This window comes from Oncorhynchus gorbuscha, linkage group LG19 (assembly GCF_021184085.1).
Source record: "Oncorhynchus gorbuscha isolate QuinsamMale2020 ecotype Even-year linkage group LG19, OgorEven_v1.0, whole genome shotgun sequence".
Taxonomy (NCBI): domain Eukaryota; kingdom Metazoa; phylum Chordata; class Actinopteri; order Salmoniformes; family Salmonidae; genus Oncorhynchus; species Oncorhynchus gorbuscha.
The window spans coordinates 28,741,682-28,761,058 of NC_060191.1; the positions used below are offsets into that span (position 1 = coordinate 28,741,682).

At 46.1% G+C, this 19,377-nt stretch overlaps 1 protein-coding gene across 1 annotated transcript in view; it reads right to left on the bottom strand.

Annotated features, from left to right (window-relative positions):
- Positions 1 to 2,639: 2,639 nt before the first annotated feature.
- LOC124006103 (R-spondin-2-like) overlaps positions 2,640 to 19,377 on the bottom strand; it is a 77,035-nt gene continuing 60,297 nt past the window's right edge. The window contains exon 6 of the mRNA XM_046315883.1: positions 2,640 to 4,063. Within this exon, the coding sequence (XP_046171839.1) occupies positions 3,945 to 4,063 (119 nt within the window). The 3' untranslated portion in view covers positions 2,640 to 3,944. The remainder of the gene's footprint in view (positions 4,064 to 19,377) is intronic.

The following is a 19,377-nucleotide window of genomic DNA, read 5'->3' on the forward strand; positions in this document are numbered from 1 at the left end:
TGACATATGGTAAACTTGTAGAAAGTCTTAGACTGGTTTCATTGTACCTACTCTGTGCGGCCTGCAACAGGCCGTGCCAAGCGTCATCATAGCCCATGTGAACGCAAATAGTTCCAGATTTCCTTCAGCTCAAAGGGCAACCGATGCCCAATTATATAGTTATTAAACACAGCAAATGATTTCAACGTTTATTGTCCCGGGCAATGTTATTAACCCGCCAATGTCATAACTTCCACTTCTGCCATCTGGGGTTGGAACGAATGTGTCACTCACAAAGTGCTGCACATTTGAAGTAGCTGAAGAGAGGGACTGCAATATATGTATGCTTAAAAACCTTAAATCCGTCATCTGCATTGGCCGTGCAGAATTTATGGTGATATGGCCTCTGCAGAAGTCAGGGCATTCTTACTACTTGCGCTTCGCAGAGCAGAGCTGTTGAGCAGAACTGTTGTGAAGGAAGCTGTCAAGGAAGTGAGTTTGTGTTTAGACAGGACCTCCCACCCCCACCTACCGTCAACCAATCATGTCAATGCGGAGCAATATGGAGCCCTCCAAATTGTTACAATAAAATTGGAGACGGAACGAAGCTCGATTTGGCCCATTCATGCCTTCGGAGGCACCGCAATTGCGTCACAACCTCCATTCGGAGCATAAATGGGCTTTTACCTTTGTTACCTGCAAGATACACAGTTCTTAAAGATATAGCCATCAAATTTACAAAATTACATGATTTTGGGCATTTTGGTAACCTGTCAAGACTGGATGTTAGTATACAATTTAGGTGAACTATCCCTTTAACAGTACTTCACTGTGCTCCTCCTGTATTACAGTATGGCTTTCTAGTGTGCAGAGGCCACTGGGACATTTCCTGTTTGTGGTTTCACTTGTTGGGCCTTTGAAGAGGGCTTTAATAATAGGACTGAACTGAACTAATGACAATGCACCCAGTCACATGAAAAGGGAGCGTCAGCCTCAACAACCTAGCTATGTCCTTCTTCCACTTCCACACACACACACACACACACACACACACACACACACACACACACACACACACACACACACACACACACACACACACACACACACACACACACACACACACACACACACACGGTGAGAAACACAGACGCTTCCTTTAAGCTGCCTCGAAGTTTACAGAAGTGGTTTCACTAATAAAAGGAGATTAGCATGGCTACCTTCTGATGTCTGGGTGAGCGTTGATGCCCTAACTAACATTAAAGAAACCCTGAAGGCAGTTTCTCAACCGACGACCCAAATACACCCAGAATGGATGACAGACAGACAAATAATTGGAAGCGGAGAGGTAAGGGAAACAAGACATTTAGAATTATGCATTGTGGGGTCCCCCCCCCCCCCCACCCTCCCCTTCCCCCCACTAGACATTGTGTAGTGTTTCAGTGGTGTTGGTGGTCTTCTCCTTAATGAATCCACTTCAGTGCAGTTAATTCCCAGTCTGAAGCAGTGACAGTCTGGCCCTGGGGATGACATCTGTAAATCGTTCATTAACTTTTAACCAGCAGCAGACGTCTTTTAAAACACTTAGTACTTTTACATTTCCATTCACTCTTCACTCACTGTTCTGCACTCTAGGCTTTATGGATATCTCTACTTGCTATAAGGCGCATCAAAGAGGATATTCCCCTTTTATGACAATGAGTACCGGTACATTTCATCAAGGGGAAAGGTTAAGGGAAGTGTTAAGCTGTAAAAAAAATGAAGAGCACGTCAAGCATCCTACTCCGTGCTCCTTTCCAACACCTGTGAAAGACCTTCCTTGTACGTTGAGGCATTCGCCGTTCCTAGCGGAGGCTACTGTTTCACTGTCAGAGGTTGGTTTCACTCCTTTTCAGAGAAGGCTACATGGATAAACCGGGTATTATGGGTTATTTGAGCATCAACACCGTCACCCCTTTCCCTCTGGAAATATCATGTGTGACTTCAGAGGATTACTAGGAACAGGAAGCCTGCGGTCGGTGTCTCCCAGGATGATATAGGACACAACGTTGATTCATTCGCTACTGTGCGTCCATAAGCTGTCTGGCAGATACGGCCTCACATTTTCTAAGGGGCAATGATTATACAGTATGCATCACGAGGTTAATTGGCCGTGACTGCCGTTAAAACCTTTCTTGGCAAGCCAGCACATTTTGGATTTATATATTTATTTATCTGATGTTTTGCAACCCCTGAAAATGAAAGAGATCTGATGAGTGCACAAATAAAGAGGGGGTGAATGTGTGTGCGAAGGAAGCATAGTAGGCATTTGTATGCCCAAATCAAGTGTAAGATAATGAGGATGGAAATGAATGATACGGTGGTGACGTGTGGCATTGCACCATCCGCGAGGTCACGTCAAGATGACTTACGGTGGTGACGTCATGGTCAATTGACCATATCGAATCTCCCTGGCTCGAAGGCAGCTTGTGTCATTGCAGCGCACAGTGCATGATTGGTAATCACAAATGTTTTACAAAATGACACAATTGTACACGAACAAGCTAAAGCTGGCGCTCTTAGCTATTCATGAACAATCATACTGAAAAGCTACGACGACACTCACATGAAATGTATTTTAATAAAACAAATGCACACATGTCGTCCTGTGACCATATATTTGTCGAATCCTGAATATCAAACCTAAAAGAATGTCAAACGAAGTCCGCCGTTTTTAAAACATTGAAATCGGTAGATGAGACCAAATGAACGCGATGCAACACTCAAACTGTTTCGCATGACCAGACACAAACAAGTGGCTCTTTTAAAGATATCTGTATTGTGGGATTCAAATCATATTTCAGCACAGAGTAGTAACAGTATGAGACAAAATTGTCACCGAACACACAAAAGTACAAAATAGAATCAATAAATAAATCAAATATATACCATATAAATGTAATAGCTATGTGGTGGCTATGTTTATTACTTTGTTTTCAATCTTTTTGAAACTGTGGCTTGATATTACAACCTTTTCACTAAAACATTTAGAACGCTGAAGGAGAGTCAATACCGAAAACACAGTAATAGGTTTTATAATTGGATAAACTCATCAACTATGTACACATGAGTTTTTTTTGCCATGCTAAGTCAAACAACTACATTAATTTATCCACACCGTACAGTTAGAGAGCTGAAGCGGTTCTGGACGTAAACATTTTGTGCTGATAATAAAATACATTGCAACTATGCATGGTATTCCTTAACATGACTCTCAAAAATGTACATAGTGAACAAACAGGCAGTACATGGAACACACCGCCTCCGATGGGGGGAAAATAAGAGTTGGCTTTGAAATAAATACAGAAAAGTCTAGATGATTTAAAGATGTCACTTAGAGCCGTCACCCTCGTTGCTTCTGCCAAATCTCTCCTCTTCTCTTGATCATCCTCTCATTCCATCTCTTTGCACGCTCTTCCTCTCTCCGTCGGAATCGTCGTCTCGATGTCTTCCATTACCCCCTTAGCTGGACCGTCATCACTATTATCAACATCCATCTCATTCCTCATTCTCCTTCTGCTCCTTCGCGTCCTCAGTCCGTCCGTCTGTGTGTGTCGGTCGCCCCTCGTTTGGTTTGTTCTAACCAGACGTACATGACGTGTGAGCAAAGGGAACAAATGTTTCTATGAGTTCTATGATGTCACAGTGGGCTCAAAGCTGATTGGCTGATCTGTCAGCGGTACACTACGATGCGGTACTCTACGGTACGAGGGAAGCAGCAGAAGGCAGAGAGAGACAGGGACAGAGGGCATATGTGTACTTTACTACAACCATAGACATGTGTAGGGTCATTAATAGGGTGTAGTGTGACTGTGTGCTGGGGTGGGGGGTGGGTTGACGGGGTTGACGGGGGGGATTTGTGGACCAGCAGCTAGCAGCTTTGTGTTGTTTAGGTTCCAAGGGGAGGGGGGGGGGGGTCCAGTCCTCTATTGGCTGGAGCTCATGGAGGCCAGGTGGTCACTGTGCTGGTTCTGGGCCTGGAACCGGAGCCTCTGCTTGTTGGACTTCTTCTTTGGTTCTTTGGGTCGGTGCTTCCCTGATTCTCCTGAAACAGAAAGACAAGAAGGAAAAGAGAGCCTATTAGAAAAGCAGTGCATCAATGTAAAAAGGGAACACGTCCCTTTGGTGTCTCTAAAACCTGCTAATGTATTTACACTACCGTTCAAAAGTTAGGGGTCCTTGTTTTTGAAAGAATATTTATTTTTATTTTTACATCCGTTAAAATAACATCAAATTGATCAGAAATGCAGTGTAGACATTGTTAATGTTGTAAATTAACATTGTAGCTGGAAACGGCAGAATTTTATGGAATATCTACATAGGCGTACAGAGGCCCATTATCAGCAACCATCACTCCTGTGTTCCAATGACACGTTGTGTTAGCTAATCCAGTTGATCATTTTAAAAGGCTAATTGATCATTAGAAAACCCTTTTGCAATTATGTTAGCACAGCTGAAAACTGTTGTCTGATTAAAGAAGCAATAAAACTGGCCTGCTTTAGACTAGTTGAGTGTCTGGAACATCAGCATTTGTGGGTTTGATTACAGGCTCAAAATGGCCAGAAACAAAGCCCTTTCTTCTGAAACTTGTCAGTCTATTCTTGTTCTGAGAAATGAAGACTATTCCATGCGAGAAATTGCCAAGAAACTGAAAATCTCGACAATGCAAACTGGCCCTAACCAGAATAGAAAGAGGAGTGGGAGGCCCCGGTGCACAACTGAGCAAGAAAGTAGTACATTAGAGTTTGAGAAACAGACGCCTCACAAGTCCTCAACTGGCAGCTTCATTAAATAGTACCTGTAAAACACCAGTCTCAACGTCAACAGTGAAGAGGCGACTCCGGGATGCTGGCCTTCGAGGCAGAGGTGCAAAGAAAAAGCCATTTCTCAAACTGGCCAATAGAAAATATTGAGATGGAGAAAAGAACACAGACACTGGACAGAGGAACTCTGTTCATTTCCCATATTATAAACCTGGTTTAGCTAACACAACGTGCCATTGGAACACAGGAGGGATGGTTGCTGATAATGGGCCTCTGTACATCTGTGTAGATATTCCAATAATAATCAGCCGTTTCCAGCTACAATAGTCATTTACAACATTAACAATGTCTACACTGTATTTCTAATCAATTTTATTTTATTTGAAATGGACAAAAAAAAGTCGCTTTTCTTTCAAAAACAAGGACATTTCTAAGTGACCCCAAACTTTTGAATGGTAGTGTATATACCATATATCTTGGTTCCCTCCTTACCCACTCACAACCAGCAGAGCTATGCCACTGGGCAGAGGGACTGGCAGGAGGATTCTGCCTTTTTTCAGCCCCATCACTTCTCCCTCTCGCTTGCTTTCTTTCTCTCTCTCTCCATCACTTCCACTCACTCTGCTAGGGTACACAGGGGGGAGAGAAACTGTGGAAATTGCATAACACTCTTTCCGAACTGGAAAAATCCTCGTTCGCAAGCCCAGGGTTAATGTAACTTAATGTATCCCAGGTGTCATTGGTGTGGGGCAAAGCATGTTGGCAATCTGTGCTGTTGGAACCGTGTGCGGTGATACCTCGGTACCCATGGTTCGCTATGACAGAGGCGACTGCACCAAAAAGTAACAGTTTTGTCTGCCAAAGGACACAAATGATATAACGAGGTGTGTGTGTGTGTGTGTGTGTGTGTGTGTGTGTGTGTGTGTGTGTGTGTGTGTGTGTGTGTGTGTGTGTGTGTGTGTGTGTGTGTGTGTGTGTGTGTGTGTGTGTGTGTGTGTGTGTGTGTGTGTGTGTGTGTGTGTGTGTGTGTGTGTGTGTGTGTGTGTGTAAGTGTGTAAGTGTGTGAGAAAGACGGAGAGAGAAGTAAAGAGGGGGAGAAGTGATGGGGCTGGATACAGGTTGGCTTTGGGTGGTGGCGGGGGGGGGGGGGGGGGGGGTCACAATCCTACTGCCAACCCCTCTGCCCAGTGGCATAGCTCTGCTGGTTTTGAGTGGGTAAGTGATCTGAGGACAAATAAAATCTGATAGTGTGTGGGGGGGGGGGGGGTTAACTAGAGTCAGGCTTGGATGATGAGATGCTATCTGGATCCTGATTTGGCACAGCAAGAAACAAGGCATGCTATGGTTCGCCGAGGGGGGAAAATACTGAAAAATGCTACATAAATGGATGTCTCAATGGTAGATTTGCAAAACTTGGCTCCGTGTCCTATTATTGCACTTGCTCATGCCATTTCACTCAGGAAAATAAGGCTAAAGTGTGTGTCATATGTGGCAAAATTACCTCTAATTACCTTCTCATATTATATGCCATTTAGCAGACGCTTTTATCCAAAGCGACTTACAGTCATGTGTGCATACATTCTACGTATGGGTGGTCCCGGGAATCGAACCCACTACCCTGGCGTTACAAGCGCCATGGCCTGGCCAAACGCCGCCCATTTAAAGCCGCCCCAAAAAAGTCTGGTTCAATTGAACATCTCAATATACACTGTAAAATATATTTGAAAATATTATTTCCAAGAATTGGGGACGTATATATCTGTTTTCTCTCTGTTAACAAGAGTAATTTTACAGTTGCACAAATGTCAAACAATGTCATGTCCACATTTCACAGCCATTTCCTGCAATTAATTCGAACTAGCTAGCTATTGTTGGTCACATCGGCCATTCCGAGGGCGAAAAATAAGGTTGCCTGTACGCAATATCTTATTCAAAGAAAATCCCCTCTTCATAGCATAAAGGCTTTAAAATCACATATCGTGAGGAAAATAAACATCTTGCTCTGAACTTTCCGTGACCTCCAACTGAAAAATATAAACGGCAAAGTTGCTATGCTCGTTTAGTAAATGTCGCTTTCGATTCTTTGGGTAAGCTACTGTATGGTTATGACTGCTATAGTGCAGGCATAATGCTCAAGTCAATTCGGACCACGGCCTTCAATTACGATCAACTCAAGACGAATTACATTTTGGTGGCTATAAAGTACACCTTGCTGAATTAAAAATACCTCTGTAGCCGAGTTAGGCCCACATGGGCCATTCCTTGGAGCCATTAGGCTGTTTGTGTGTAGCGCAAATAAATGTGTGAGAGCTCACGCTTAACAGTATAGATTTCCTGGATATAATCCACACGGCTTTAAGATGTTTGTGAACTGCATAACACATGTCTTACACCACACACAAACAGGACTACAGCATGTTCATGGAAAAACAAGGCGTTTACACATCTCCATGGCATTACATAGACCGTGATTCCATGTCACAGTACTGCTCATCTCATAAGATGTAAGTAAGTTGTGTAAGTAAGTCAACGCTGCCTCCAGACCCTGGGTCAAAATATGCACACTTTGTCAAACCCTTTCGATAAGCTTGAGCCGTGTTTCATTTGGTTTCCCCCCCAGTCCAACGTAAACAATGGGTTTAAAAAAAAAAAAACTATTACCTTGACATGTTATGTATTTGTCCCAGGTCCGAGGTCTGTTTTCCTCACGTCATTATTACGTTTCTCGTATCTCAAAATATCTCGTTTATTCCAGGACAATGTGAAGTGTAAAAACCAAAACGTCCGGGAATGTCATCAGAGCTGTCCAAGTGAGCTGATGAACTCTTCTGTATCTGTTTGACCACCGTGTCCATGAAAGCATGGACCAGGCTGGGTTATATTTCATAACCAGACAAGAGTTCTCTAGGCTGACAGCTAGAGGGCAACCAATACCAAGAGAACGTAGATCTTCCGCCCTCCTGTGCATCTGATATAAGGCTTGTGAGATGGCACATCATCTCAGGGTCTTGTCTCTTTCACTTTTAGCATTTACCAGGGTGTAACAGAGTGAATACACAACGCTTTTATGACGTCATATTTACAACCAATGTAATCACTTAAGATGATTATGCAAGCCAGAGTTTCCATCAGGAAAAAAAAACGAAGTTTAATTTACCAGGAAATAAATTATTAAGAAGTCAACTCGATTTCCAAACAAGGAACAAATTCATAAATCTTAGAGCGAGTACAGATAATTTGCCTTGGAAGGAAAATAAATCTTCAAATCATTTTTGCTATTTTTGTTTTACCCCACACTGACCCAGAATTTAAACTTGCTGTCAAAATTGAAGAATGGCTTTCGATTCATTAAATACTTGTACAATTTTTTTCCCCCATTTTCTTTCCAGTTTTGGCCACAATCGTTAATTGCATAATGTTTGTTTGTTTTTTGTAGATACAATCTGCCAACTAAAAGCTTTGCATGTGGACAGGTTCGTAGTCAGAGTAAATTGAACAAACAAACAACACATTTATAAGCAAATCTAAATGTTTTGTAGTTTTGAATGAAAAGCAGAAGCTGTTGTGGTAGCAGAGGATGACCCCACCATTATCACTGTGTGTGTGTATTATAGACGTGGTGTGTGTGTGTGTACATTAGTATTTGTACCTGTGTGTGAGGAAGCTCAATCTTGGTCTCACTGCATGAGCCAGGTCTGGTTCTGGTAAAGTTCTTGCTACCTGAAGAAAGCCCTGGAATGCGCTCCAAGCCTGCTTTGCATCTGTGTGTTTGTCTAAGACGAGGAAATGTACGCTCTTCCATATCAGCTCAAGGTCTTTAAGACATGTGTCTTGGACCCTCTAGTGTCAAAGCACCTGGCAGAGGAAGATTAGACTTCCTTTACAGGCACTGGGGTGGGAGTTCCACCCTGACCTCTGCTGACTGGGATATTCCAGGACCAGTCCGGTTGAGATCCATCACTTTCCATTTCTCTTTCACATCTCTCTCTCTCTCTCTCTCTCTCTCTCTCTCTCTCTCTCTCTCTCTCTCTCTCTCTCTCTCTCTCTCTCTCTCTCTCTCTCTCTCTCTCTCTCTCTCTCTCTCTCTCTCTCTCTCTCTCTCTCTCTCTCTCTCTCTCTCTCTCTCTCTCTCTCTCTCTCTCTCTCTCTCTCTCTCTCTCTCTCTCTCTCTCTCTCTCTCTCTCTCTCTCTCTCTCTCTCTCTCTCTCATCCCTCTCTTTCTCTCTGTCCATCTGTGATGGTAATTGAGACATAGCCAGATATCCAAACAGGAATGCTGTTCTGTAGGCTTGTTGTATAGTAACAATAACACTATGGTATCTCTCAGGAGATATGGCACTCTGAGTTGCGGTCCATTCAACTTGTCTAATTGAATCACAATAACATTTTATACAGGGGAGAAAGACGGAGCCAAAACTCCCTTCACCTATCTCCAAATCCAATAACTTTGTTTCGGAGAACCAAATAAACCGGAGAAAATGTATTCTTTACAATGAGTGAGTGTTTGAATTATGTTTAAAAAAAACATTTTTTTGTTTTTTGTTGCATCATTAGGTCAATGTTGTGCTCTTCACGCTGCCAAAGAATGGGCTCAGTTCAATGAGAACATTGACAAAAACAGACCTCGATAGAGACAGAAAAGGAAAGGGATGATTATTTTGATACGGACCTGGTGGCTGCCACTGTGGGAGTGTGTACCTGCATGCAAATATATAATCACTAAGGCCATGACCACCGTGTGTGTGTGTGTGTGTGTGTGTGTGTGTGTGTGTGTGTGTGTGTGTGTGTGTGTGTGTGTGTGTGTGTGTGTGTGTGTGTGTGTGTGTGTGTGTGTGTGTGTGTGTGTGTGTGTGTGTGTGTGTGTGTGTGTGTGTGTGTGTGTGTGTGTGTGTGTGTGTGTGTGTGTGTGTGTGTGTGTGTGTGTGTGTGTGTTGACGGCACGGCCAAGTGACTTCATCCACCCAGTGCTCGGGCTCCAGCAGGCAATGCACCAATCGAAGGCCTAACCTTATCTGCTCCGCTTGCGGTTGGAGGAAATCGATGGGACCAACCTTGAGAAGGCATTAAGACAAACGGTAAATGGGTTCCTCCTCTGAAGTAAACCCTCTCCTCTCCTGTTTGTTACCTCATCCCGCCAGTAAACGCCGCAATCCTCCTGAGACCATCAATTAATGTGTTTCTTAAGAGAAGGGGGGTTGAGGGTCAAAACAATTCCGAAGAAGATTCTGGTGGATTTAGTACGGTAAAAGCTGGAATTTTTTGGGCGGCTCATCTTCTTCATAAACACGCCAAAGCGAAAGCCATTATTTGTGAGGGAAGGAGGGGACTACTGGCGCCAGCGAGATTTGATTTCAGTGGCAGAAATTGGATTAGCAGCCATTAAAGGCCTCCTCACACATACATTTATAATGCCGTGAAGGGGAACATATCTGTAGCCAGCTCATCTCACTCACACCGATGAGCTCTACTGTCTGGAATAAGATACACTGCATGGTGTGTGTGTGTGTGTGTGTGTGTGTGTGTGTGTGTGTGTGTGTGTGTGTGTGTGTGTGTGTGTGTGTGTGTGTGTGTGTGTGTGCGTGCGTGCGTGCGTGCGTGCGTGCGTGCGTGCGTGCGTGCGTGCGTGTGTGTAAAATGGTAAGGACATATGGTGAGCCAAGGTCTACAGATGTTCACATGAAAAGATATGATCTAAAAGTGACAGAGAGTTTAGAGAGTGAGTACTAGGGAAGAGGGGGGGGGGTGAGGATGAAGAAAAGGAAGAAATGTAGGGGGGGCTTTTGAGTGACAGTGTATGAGAGAGAGAAAGGTAGGAAAGAGGGTGAGAGAGGGGAGAGAGAGACAGAGATGGAGGGAAATTGGAAGGGGAAAAAAGAGGAAATAGTTGAGAACAGGGAAAGATACACAGAGACGTGCCGGCAAAAAAAACACAACCTCTTTATCCAGAGAGGACAATATTTTATGAGAACAAGTCCGTCTTGCCAACAGGATGACAAGAGCCTCTCTGCACAGCATCATTTAGCCTAACAAGATTACTCTGAATCGTACTTTCTCTTCTCTCTCTCTCACTCTTCTCTGTTCTCATTCTCTTTCCTCCAGTGCTCTGCTTACAATCACCCATCCCGCTTAGCAGGAATGATTTAAAACATACGCATTCCGATTTAAAAAGCTAATGTTGGGATTAGGTGGGTCATTATTTTCTCATTTATGCGACGGAGGCTCTGTCGGGAGATTAAGCAGCAGGTTAGTCCACCGGTCCCGCCTTTGAAGCTCTTTTTTTTGCTGACAATAAGTCAAATCGAAAACCTAACTCGGAGATTAACGTCTTTAGCAGGGAGAAGCCCCAGCAAATAATGCATGACTGACACCGTGATTAATCTGCCCAGTGGGTAATATGGAGTTGGGGTTCTTCTCCTTGGAGCTGCTGAGTGACTATGACAAAGACAATGGAACGTTCCCCTGGAACGGTATCCAGGACTGGTCCGGTATCCAGGAATGGTCCAGCGTTGAGGGAAGTACACTGTCTGACGATGAAACCACATTCAACTTTCAGTCGACGCTCGGTCTGTTTCTGATCTGTCAACACTGAGTGTGTATGCTTAGACTTAGCTAATGAGAGAGCTACCTGTAAATATTTGGTCAATATTTGGCTAACCGCTAACACCACACCGCCAACAACCTTAACATAGGCAAGCCAGCAGACCAGGCCCCAATTGTGGAAATCAAAACTGAAACCTCTGCAGAGTCACTCGCAACTCTGCTCCCCTGAACGGTACCCCTCTCCGGGTTCAAATTGGTGCTTGCTCGCCACCTCTGGCTCTACTTTACGGATGGTGTCACCACGGCAACGGCAGAGGGCCACGCAGAGTGCAGGCATGATGACTAGGCCACCGTGTCTGATACGCCTGAAACTCTAATTCATCTGCAGTCTGCTATCGCTCCCCCCGACTGACTCACACACACACATCTGGGCCTAAATACACGGAGCTGCTGACAAGGAGGAATAATTAGCTTTAGTTAACTATAATGAATGGCTAAATGTTGCGTTTCATTTCTGACGGGCAAAATAGCTCTGTCGTTATGTGTGTGTGTGTGTGTGTGTGTCTGTGGACATGCTTGCTTGCATGCACGTGTGCGTATGTGTTTGCGTGCTTCAGTGTGTGTGTGGCTCAGCTAGTGTGTGTGCTGGTTGCGAGCGGGTGTGTGTGTGTGAGTGTTAGCGAGCTGTGGATAGCTGTAGCAAACCAGGGGGTGGTGTAAAAGTGGGCCGGGGGTCCAATTAAAAGATCAAGGGGACTATGGGTAGAATATTACAAATTTATCATCGTGGCTGGAATAATAGGGGAGATGTCAATTACGTTCCACTTCAGTCACATAGCAGAGGAGAGGGTGGGGCTCTCATTCTCATGCTGTCATTGTGGGGCGTCTTCCATTTCCAGGTCACAATAAATGATTTGATGTCACTCATTCATTTAATTGACTCTATTTTATGTAAATATTTCCCGCATGCCTTAGAAAGGTGCCTTGGGGGGTAGAAACAGAATCATTGATCTTCGTTCCATCGCTCCGTTACATGTCAATTGATAGACGCAGGGTAATTCCCTAACGAAACGAACCATTTTAAAACGGGGAAACATGGCGCTGACTTGGTTGCATTCTTGACTCTCCCTTTGTTTGGAGTAGAAGTACAATGATTGCCTCTGCGATTCATTATCTTACGCCATGCCATTAAACAGTAAAAGCTCATAAAAACAGGACTTGGCAGTGCACTTTTACACACTCTGCTGTTGCCTTTTAAAACCAACTAAAGAGAATGAGGAACTCACACTCCAGAGCACCCTGACCTACCCAGTCTTAACTGTAAAAACTTTGAAAAGCATGCTCGCTAGCACCGAGATGGCAAAACGTGCGTAGTCCTGCCAAGGAGGTGACCTCCTCGCGCACCAAGGATTAAACATTGGATGGAACATTTGTTTTTCATTTCAAGGTGGTGAAGATACATTTCCTGTTGCCTGCTGGGGGTGTTGAGTGGGCCTGGGTCGGGGGTGTTGAGTGGGCCTGGGTCGGGGGTGTTGAGTGGGCCTGGGTCAGGGGTGTTGAGTGGGCCTGGGTCAGGGGTGTTGAGTGGGCCTGGGTCAGGGGTGTTGAGTGGGCCTGGGTCAAGGGTCAGGGGCCCAAAGTGGGCAGCAGAACAGGGAGAGGGGGCAGGCAATACGTGGTCTGGGTGGTGGGATGTCTTTTTGTGGGGCCACAAGGCGGAGGGTTCTTCTGCTAACGCTCGCGGTGCCACCTGGAAGACCCTTCCTTACACGCACACGCAAATAAATGGTGTCAGATATACTGTACTTACACCATCATGAGCCCTGCTGAGTATGTATGTATTATAGTGCAGACACACACAAGCACGCACGCACCCACACACGATGGAGTGTGTTCTCTTCCAGACAGAGGGGCTCACATTCACTGAAATATCAAGGCTGTGTCAACAGTGCATCATACATCCATAAAGAATATCGTGTCTGCCTTGTGAGGACACCAAGGGGGCATAAGGGGCGACTCAGAGTCTGTCACACAGGCTGTTGGCTGTCTGGGGCATGTGTGTGTGCTCTCCTCTCCCTGGCCTGCAACAGCCCCCCTTGGCCTGGGGGGCTTGGGGGGATCTAGGAGGAAATTGCCCAGCATGATTCACTGCTTTATACCTAATTTCTCCACAATGTCCCTTCATCCCCCGATCCTCCACTTTATCCCCTTCTCCTCTGGGAAAATGAATGGGAGGGGAGGAAATCCTCCCCATGTCTGGACACGGAGCACAACTGTCCCGTGAAGAGGAACTAGGCCCTAACGAGGAGGGAGCCATGCTAAATCAGACGGGCTTAGACGCTAAACCTGTGGAAATCATGGCACAATCCCCGTGCTCTAGCGGATGACAAAGGACTGAAGGATATAACCTTGTTTTTGTGTTTTTATTTTCTTGGATTGTTTGGGCAACTCTGGATGGTTTTCACCCCATCTCCTTGCACTCACAAAGTGTGAAAACACTACAAACCATTTTGTAAAAATAGTTACTTTCGACTAGACAAAGTCTAATTTGAGCCTTGAAGTCTCAGTCTGTTTGATGTCCTAGCAGAGCTCCTGTTGTGTGTGTGTGTTTTCGTTAGAGACCCAGAGCAGTCCGCTCTCAGTAGTCCCTGATCCTCACTAAGGCCAGAGCTCTATCAGAAGCCTGTCACGCGCCAGTCAAGCAGACAGCTGACTGAAACTGACAGATCTCACAGATCCCGTATGGTCCAGCTATAGGCCGCTGCAGTAGTCTCCTCTCCTCTCCTACCCAGGCACCAGCCGCCTCCCTGTCTGTCAATAATACTCCCAATTACCCCTCCACTCGGTCAAACACAAACAGGGGGCTATCCTGACGTCTTGACACGTGGAAAACATCTGATGGATTTGTTCTTTAGCCTCCTTTGATTACAGCGCCATGTCCATTTCGACGTCCGTTTCATGGTCTCACCGAGAATGAGAGAGAGGGTTGTGTATTTCAGGCAACATCATCCTCCCAGAGAGGTATGACGGCATGATGCTCATCGAGTGACTCGTGATTCCATTCAACGGCAATACCCAGCCTCAAGGCCTATTGGGGTGGGGTTATGATCCCAAAGCCTGCCACCAACGAATAGGGCACCTGGGATTGGTCCAACTCCCTTTTGAGTAATTCACATAAGAGGTCTGAGAGGTCGGATGAGCCATGGGAGGATCTATGGTTTCTCAAGTTTTCCTTTGTGTATATACACAATCACATTTCAAATCAAATCAGAAGTTATTTGTCACATGCGCCGAATACAACAGGTACTACGGTGAAACGCTTACTTTACAAGCCCTTAATCATTGATCCAGGTAACAAAACAAGAGTTAAGAAAATATTTACTAAATAAACTAAAGTTGAAAAAAGTAACTCAATGACATAACAATAACGAGGCTGAAACATTATGTACAAAATAACGCACAAAATAGCACAATTGGTTAGGAGCCTGTAAACGACAGCCATCCCCTCACCTCAGTCCGTGTAATAAAACACGTAGTACAGTTACAGACAGCCCAAACGGTTGCCGTCTCCTCAGAGCCCATGGCGTATTGCCTTCGTGTGCTGAGCTGAGTACAACCTTTATGAGCGGGCCTCAACTTAAGTGCTCTGCTTCTCCTTCCCTGTGTTTGTCTGTGTTCACAAACAGCGACGCACGTATGCTCGCTCGCTCGCACACACACACACACACACACACACACACACACACACACACACACACACACACACACACACACACACACACACACACACACACACACGCACGCACACACGCACACACGCACACACGCACACACGCACACACGCACACACGCACACACGCACACACGCACGCACACACGCACACACGCACACGCACACACACAGCAGCTGGTAGGCCTGTACTTGTTGCTTTGTTGTGTCTGTGTGTCTGTTCCCTGGGTCCAAGCTCCTGGACATGAGTGGGTCAAAAGCCGCAGCCTCTCTCTGTGAATCATCAGGCTCTAATTAAAAGCTGTGATGTCTCTATGAAGACCAGGCCCGCCAGAGGTGGATGGAGAGGTAGGAGGGGAGGAGTGAAGAGAGAGATAGAGGGGGAGAGAGAGAGAGAGAGAGAGAGAGAGAGAGAGAGAGAGAGAGAGAGAGAGAGGGGAGAGAGTGGGAGGGGGGAGTAAGAGAGAGAGCGAGAAAGAGGGGGAGGTAGAGGGGCTTCTGGTGGCTGAGCCGGTGCAACTGTGCACCAGATGTTCCCAGCCGGCCCCCTTCCCTTCTCTTTACAGCCAGCACACTCAAGGGGGCGGACGCGGGCATGCCAATGTTCCCCTAGAAAATGTGCACAACTACCACCACACTAAAATGTTCTCCTGTGTTGTGTGCACTGCACATTGTCTGTCATTCCGATTGTCTTTGTCATATAGTGCTTGCATGTCTGAAATGTGTGTATGTTTGAGTGTAAGAGAGAGAGAAAGAGAAGACAAGAGTAGAGTAGATAAACATAAGCTACACTATGTCCTTTTCTGCTTGAGGTCTGTTTGTCTGATTGTGTCTGTGTACGTCGGCAAGTGTGTGTTTTTGTGTGTGTGTGTTTGCACGTGTGTGTGTACGTGTGTGTGCTAAGACGTGTGTGTGTGTTGGTATGCTATGTGTGGTCTGTATGTGGTGAAGGAAGCGTGTGCGGGCCACAGTCAGAGAGCTGGAGGTCTGGCAGACAGAGATGCATCCCGGGCAGGGGCCAAACTGGGGGCTTTAGGGCCCTCACAGGGGCCATGGAGAAGGTTACTTACATTTGAACACATCCCCTCAATGCGAGTCTGTTGAAGCACCGAAGACTGCCTCCGACCTCATCTCTAGATACAGAAACCACTGACAAAACATCAACGCCCTAAAACCTCCAATGAACCCTCAGCGAAGAACCTGGCTTTACAGCCATAACGATGTCATGGACAACATCACACTGTGACAGTACGTGTCTCCCACTTGTGAAACATGTTGATGGGGACTTGAAACGTTTTCCTTCTGCTCTGCACCCCCTCCAGTGTGCTGCCACTTTGTTTGTTTGTGTACGTTCTGTTTTTGATGGGGCTGTTGCTGTTTAGGCATGTGCCGCCTCATTTCCTCCCAGCCAGAACCTCAGACAGGGAGGCTTTCCTGATCCGTGCTATTTCGCTCTACGCACACTGCCATGGACAGACACGCATACTCGTTTACATGCACACGGTCCAAAACAGACAAGCAGTCAGGCACCTGGACGGACTACTCCGTGACACACAAATCATCTTGCTTAAACCCAGTCATAGTCCGTTGTTCCGTGGATGTTTCATCATTCAACGTGTCAGATTTCGTCTTAACGCGCCCCTAAACGTCCTCGCCTCACGTCAGAAAACCAAAGCAATAATTCATATGGTCATCGCCGTTAAAATGAACGAGAGAAATGCCTGGGATTTCCATGCTGTAATGTGACTACATGCGCCTAGCGAGTCCGTTCGGTAAAACGACTAGTTTGTCAGGCTAATGAGTGGGAGAAAAAAAGCCCCCCCTCCCTCGTTCTTCCTGCTTGGAACCGACCAGATGACAATAACGTGGAGTATGGAGCCCCAGTGAGCACTAATGCACCCCCTCCTCCTCCACCCCCCTGGTCTTTGAAAGGCCTCCACATGTTTATGGCTCATGCCTGTGGTATGACGATGGATTCTCCATATAAAAGCCAGCAAGGATCATGGGGTGTTTCAAATATTGCTCTCCGAAGACAGTTGCTGACAAAATGACAGCGGCCATATTTATTTTGGTCAGGGAGCAGGGCACTTTGTGGGGAGTTAATCAGAGACTCCCTCCTCCGAAGCCTCCTTTGAGGAATGCAACCACGGCAGAGAAGGACCGGAGACTACTGGTAATGACTTTCTCCTCCTGTGGAAGATTTAACACCGCGAAAAACGCTCGAGAGGCAGAAAAATAAACCCAAAGTTTGGTCAGGGAACCGTCAGTATAAATCAAGTGTTGATTGGCTGTGCGCTTGGATAATCAATTCCCATCCGGGTTAGGAGACGCAAGAAATAATATAATAAGTGCTTATAGGAAAAGGAATGATCTACGGCAGCGACTGGTGGGGACTGAGGATGACTGAAAGCAGAACTTGTGCGTTAACTTGTGAGTGCGACCGCAGCGTATGGCTATAACTGCCATTGGCTCAGGGCTGCAGAGGTCCCGGCCAATCCAACGGCAGGTTGATGTCTTTCCTTCTGACCCTCTATCTGAGTCTCAGAGACACGGCAGTAAACATTCTCTACCTCGCCATTCCAATATATATCTCAAGGTGAAATGAATGCCACACAGCGCTCAACGACGGCCTCATTATCACCGAGAGCTACCGGTTCCCTGAATATCCTGACTCGTCACATCTTAATGAATAATCTTAATGAATCATGTCAGATACATTACATAGTTAATGCATGTCACCGTGTCACCAGCTCCGGAGAACAGTGGCGAATGGTAGATGTCAGAGGGGGACAGAGCTGCCCCTGTGGCCGCGAGAAGAGGGCGCGGCGGGAAGCGTCAGGGCGCGGCACATCTGAAGGCCCCACTTAGTGGCTACCGTGTCGGACGTGCCGTGCGGGCTAATTAAATGAAGATTAGGCCATGGCTCTCGCAGTCGCAACAGGCTGCCGCGTGGGGCGTGCATAATCACTCTGACAGGCCAGCAGCCAATTAGTGCTCTCCATCTGCCCTAGGAAAGCACTTGGCGGCTCACATTTATCACTTGGCGGCTCACATTTACATTAACCCGGGCCGGAGATTGCCTGTTAATCATCGGCCCCATTCCGGATTTGCCATGGAATCATCAGGACTCCGGAATCATCATCTACAAATCATCTCCTTTTTGTTTCGCGAGAGCATTCCAGAGTTTTGGTCGAGTGTGGTGGCAGAGGCAAATCACTTGCTGTTCGGTTTGGACGAGGCCTGTCCCGTGAACTTCTCTGGGGAGGAAAAGGAGCGCACTCCATAAGAGAGGAGTCTGTCAGCCTGTGTTCCGCAAACTGACGTGATGATGGCAGCAGGAGAGGGAGCGAGGTATGTCTGACAGGCACACAAACATCCAGAAATTTGTTGGGGGATATTGGTTTTCCAAATCAACAAACACGGACCAGAGTCAGATGTGATCAGCGGATAGCCTTTGCCAGCACCTAAATCTCTTGGCTTTCTGACTGTAAACAGGCTAATTCTGTGTGACACAGTACACATATACACACACACACTAGAGCTTGTAAGTAAGAACTTGAATGTAAGCATTTCACTGTATGGCTTGTATTCTGTATTCTGTATGGCTTGTATTAGTTGTATTCTGTCATGTGAATCAACTTTGATTTGACACACACACACACAAACACATCAAGCGAATCCTAGCTTGAGCTTGTTGGTGTCACGGACGGTGTGTGTTACAGACAGGCGGCCGCGCTTCCTCCCAAACGGATTTGGGGCAGTCACACTTCTCAGTGCATCGTTTTACAGCAGGACCAAACCGACCGCCACACATGGTTCCCAGACGGAGACGGCCAGGGGGTCCACAGAGCTGTGTGTTCCCTACAGAACCACACTGCAGAACCACACTGGGGTAGACAAAATCTACAGACCCACACTTAAGGGTTAGACAGAACCTGGTCCACAGCCCTGTGTGTTCACTTCACAACCACACTGGGTTAGACAGAACCTGTGGACACACTCTGAGGTGGCTGCTGAGCACAAAGCTGCTGCCTATCACTCTCTGTCCGATTCCATAGCTCTTTAATGGCTGACAAAGACCTCACAGGCCTTCTAGCTTTCATCTAACCATGTTACTTTATATGGACACTGAAATACTGAAATACTACTAATACTGAAATACTAATACTGTATAACAAGTCACAACTTTTTTCATAGGCTGAAAAAGGGTACCGTATGCATTGCACAATTGTACAGACACGGAAACAGACACACACACAAGTGGTTTTCCAATGAGAAGCATTTGCAGCCTGCCTAAGGCAAGGCAAGTGCTCGGGGCCTGTTCTG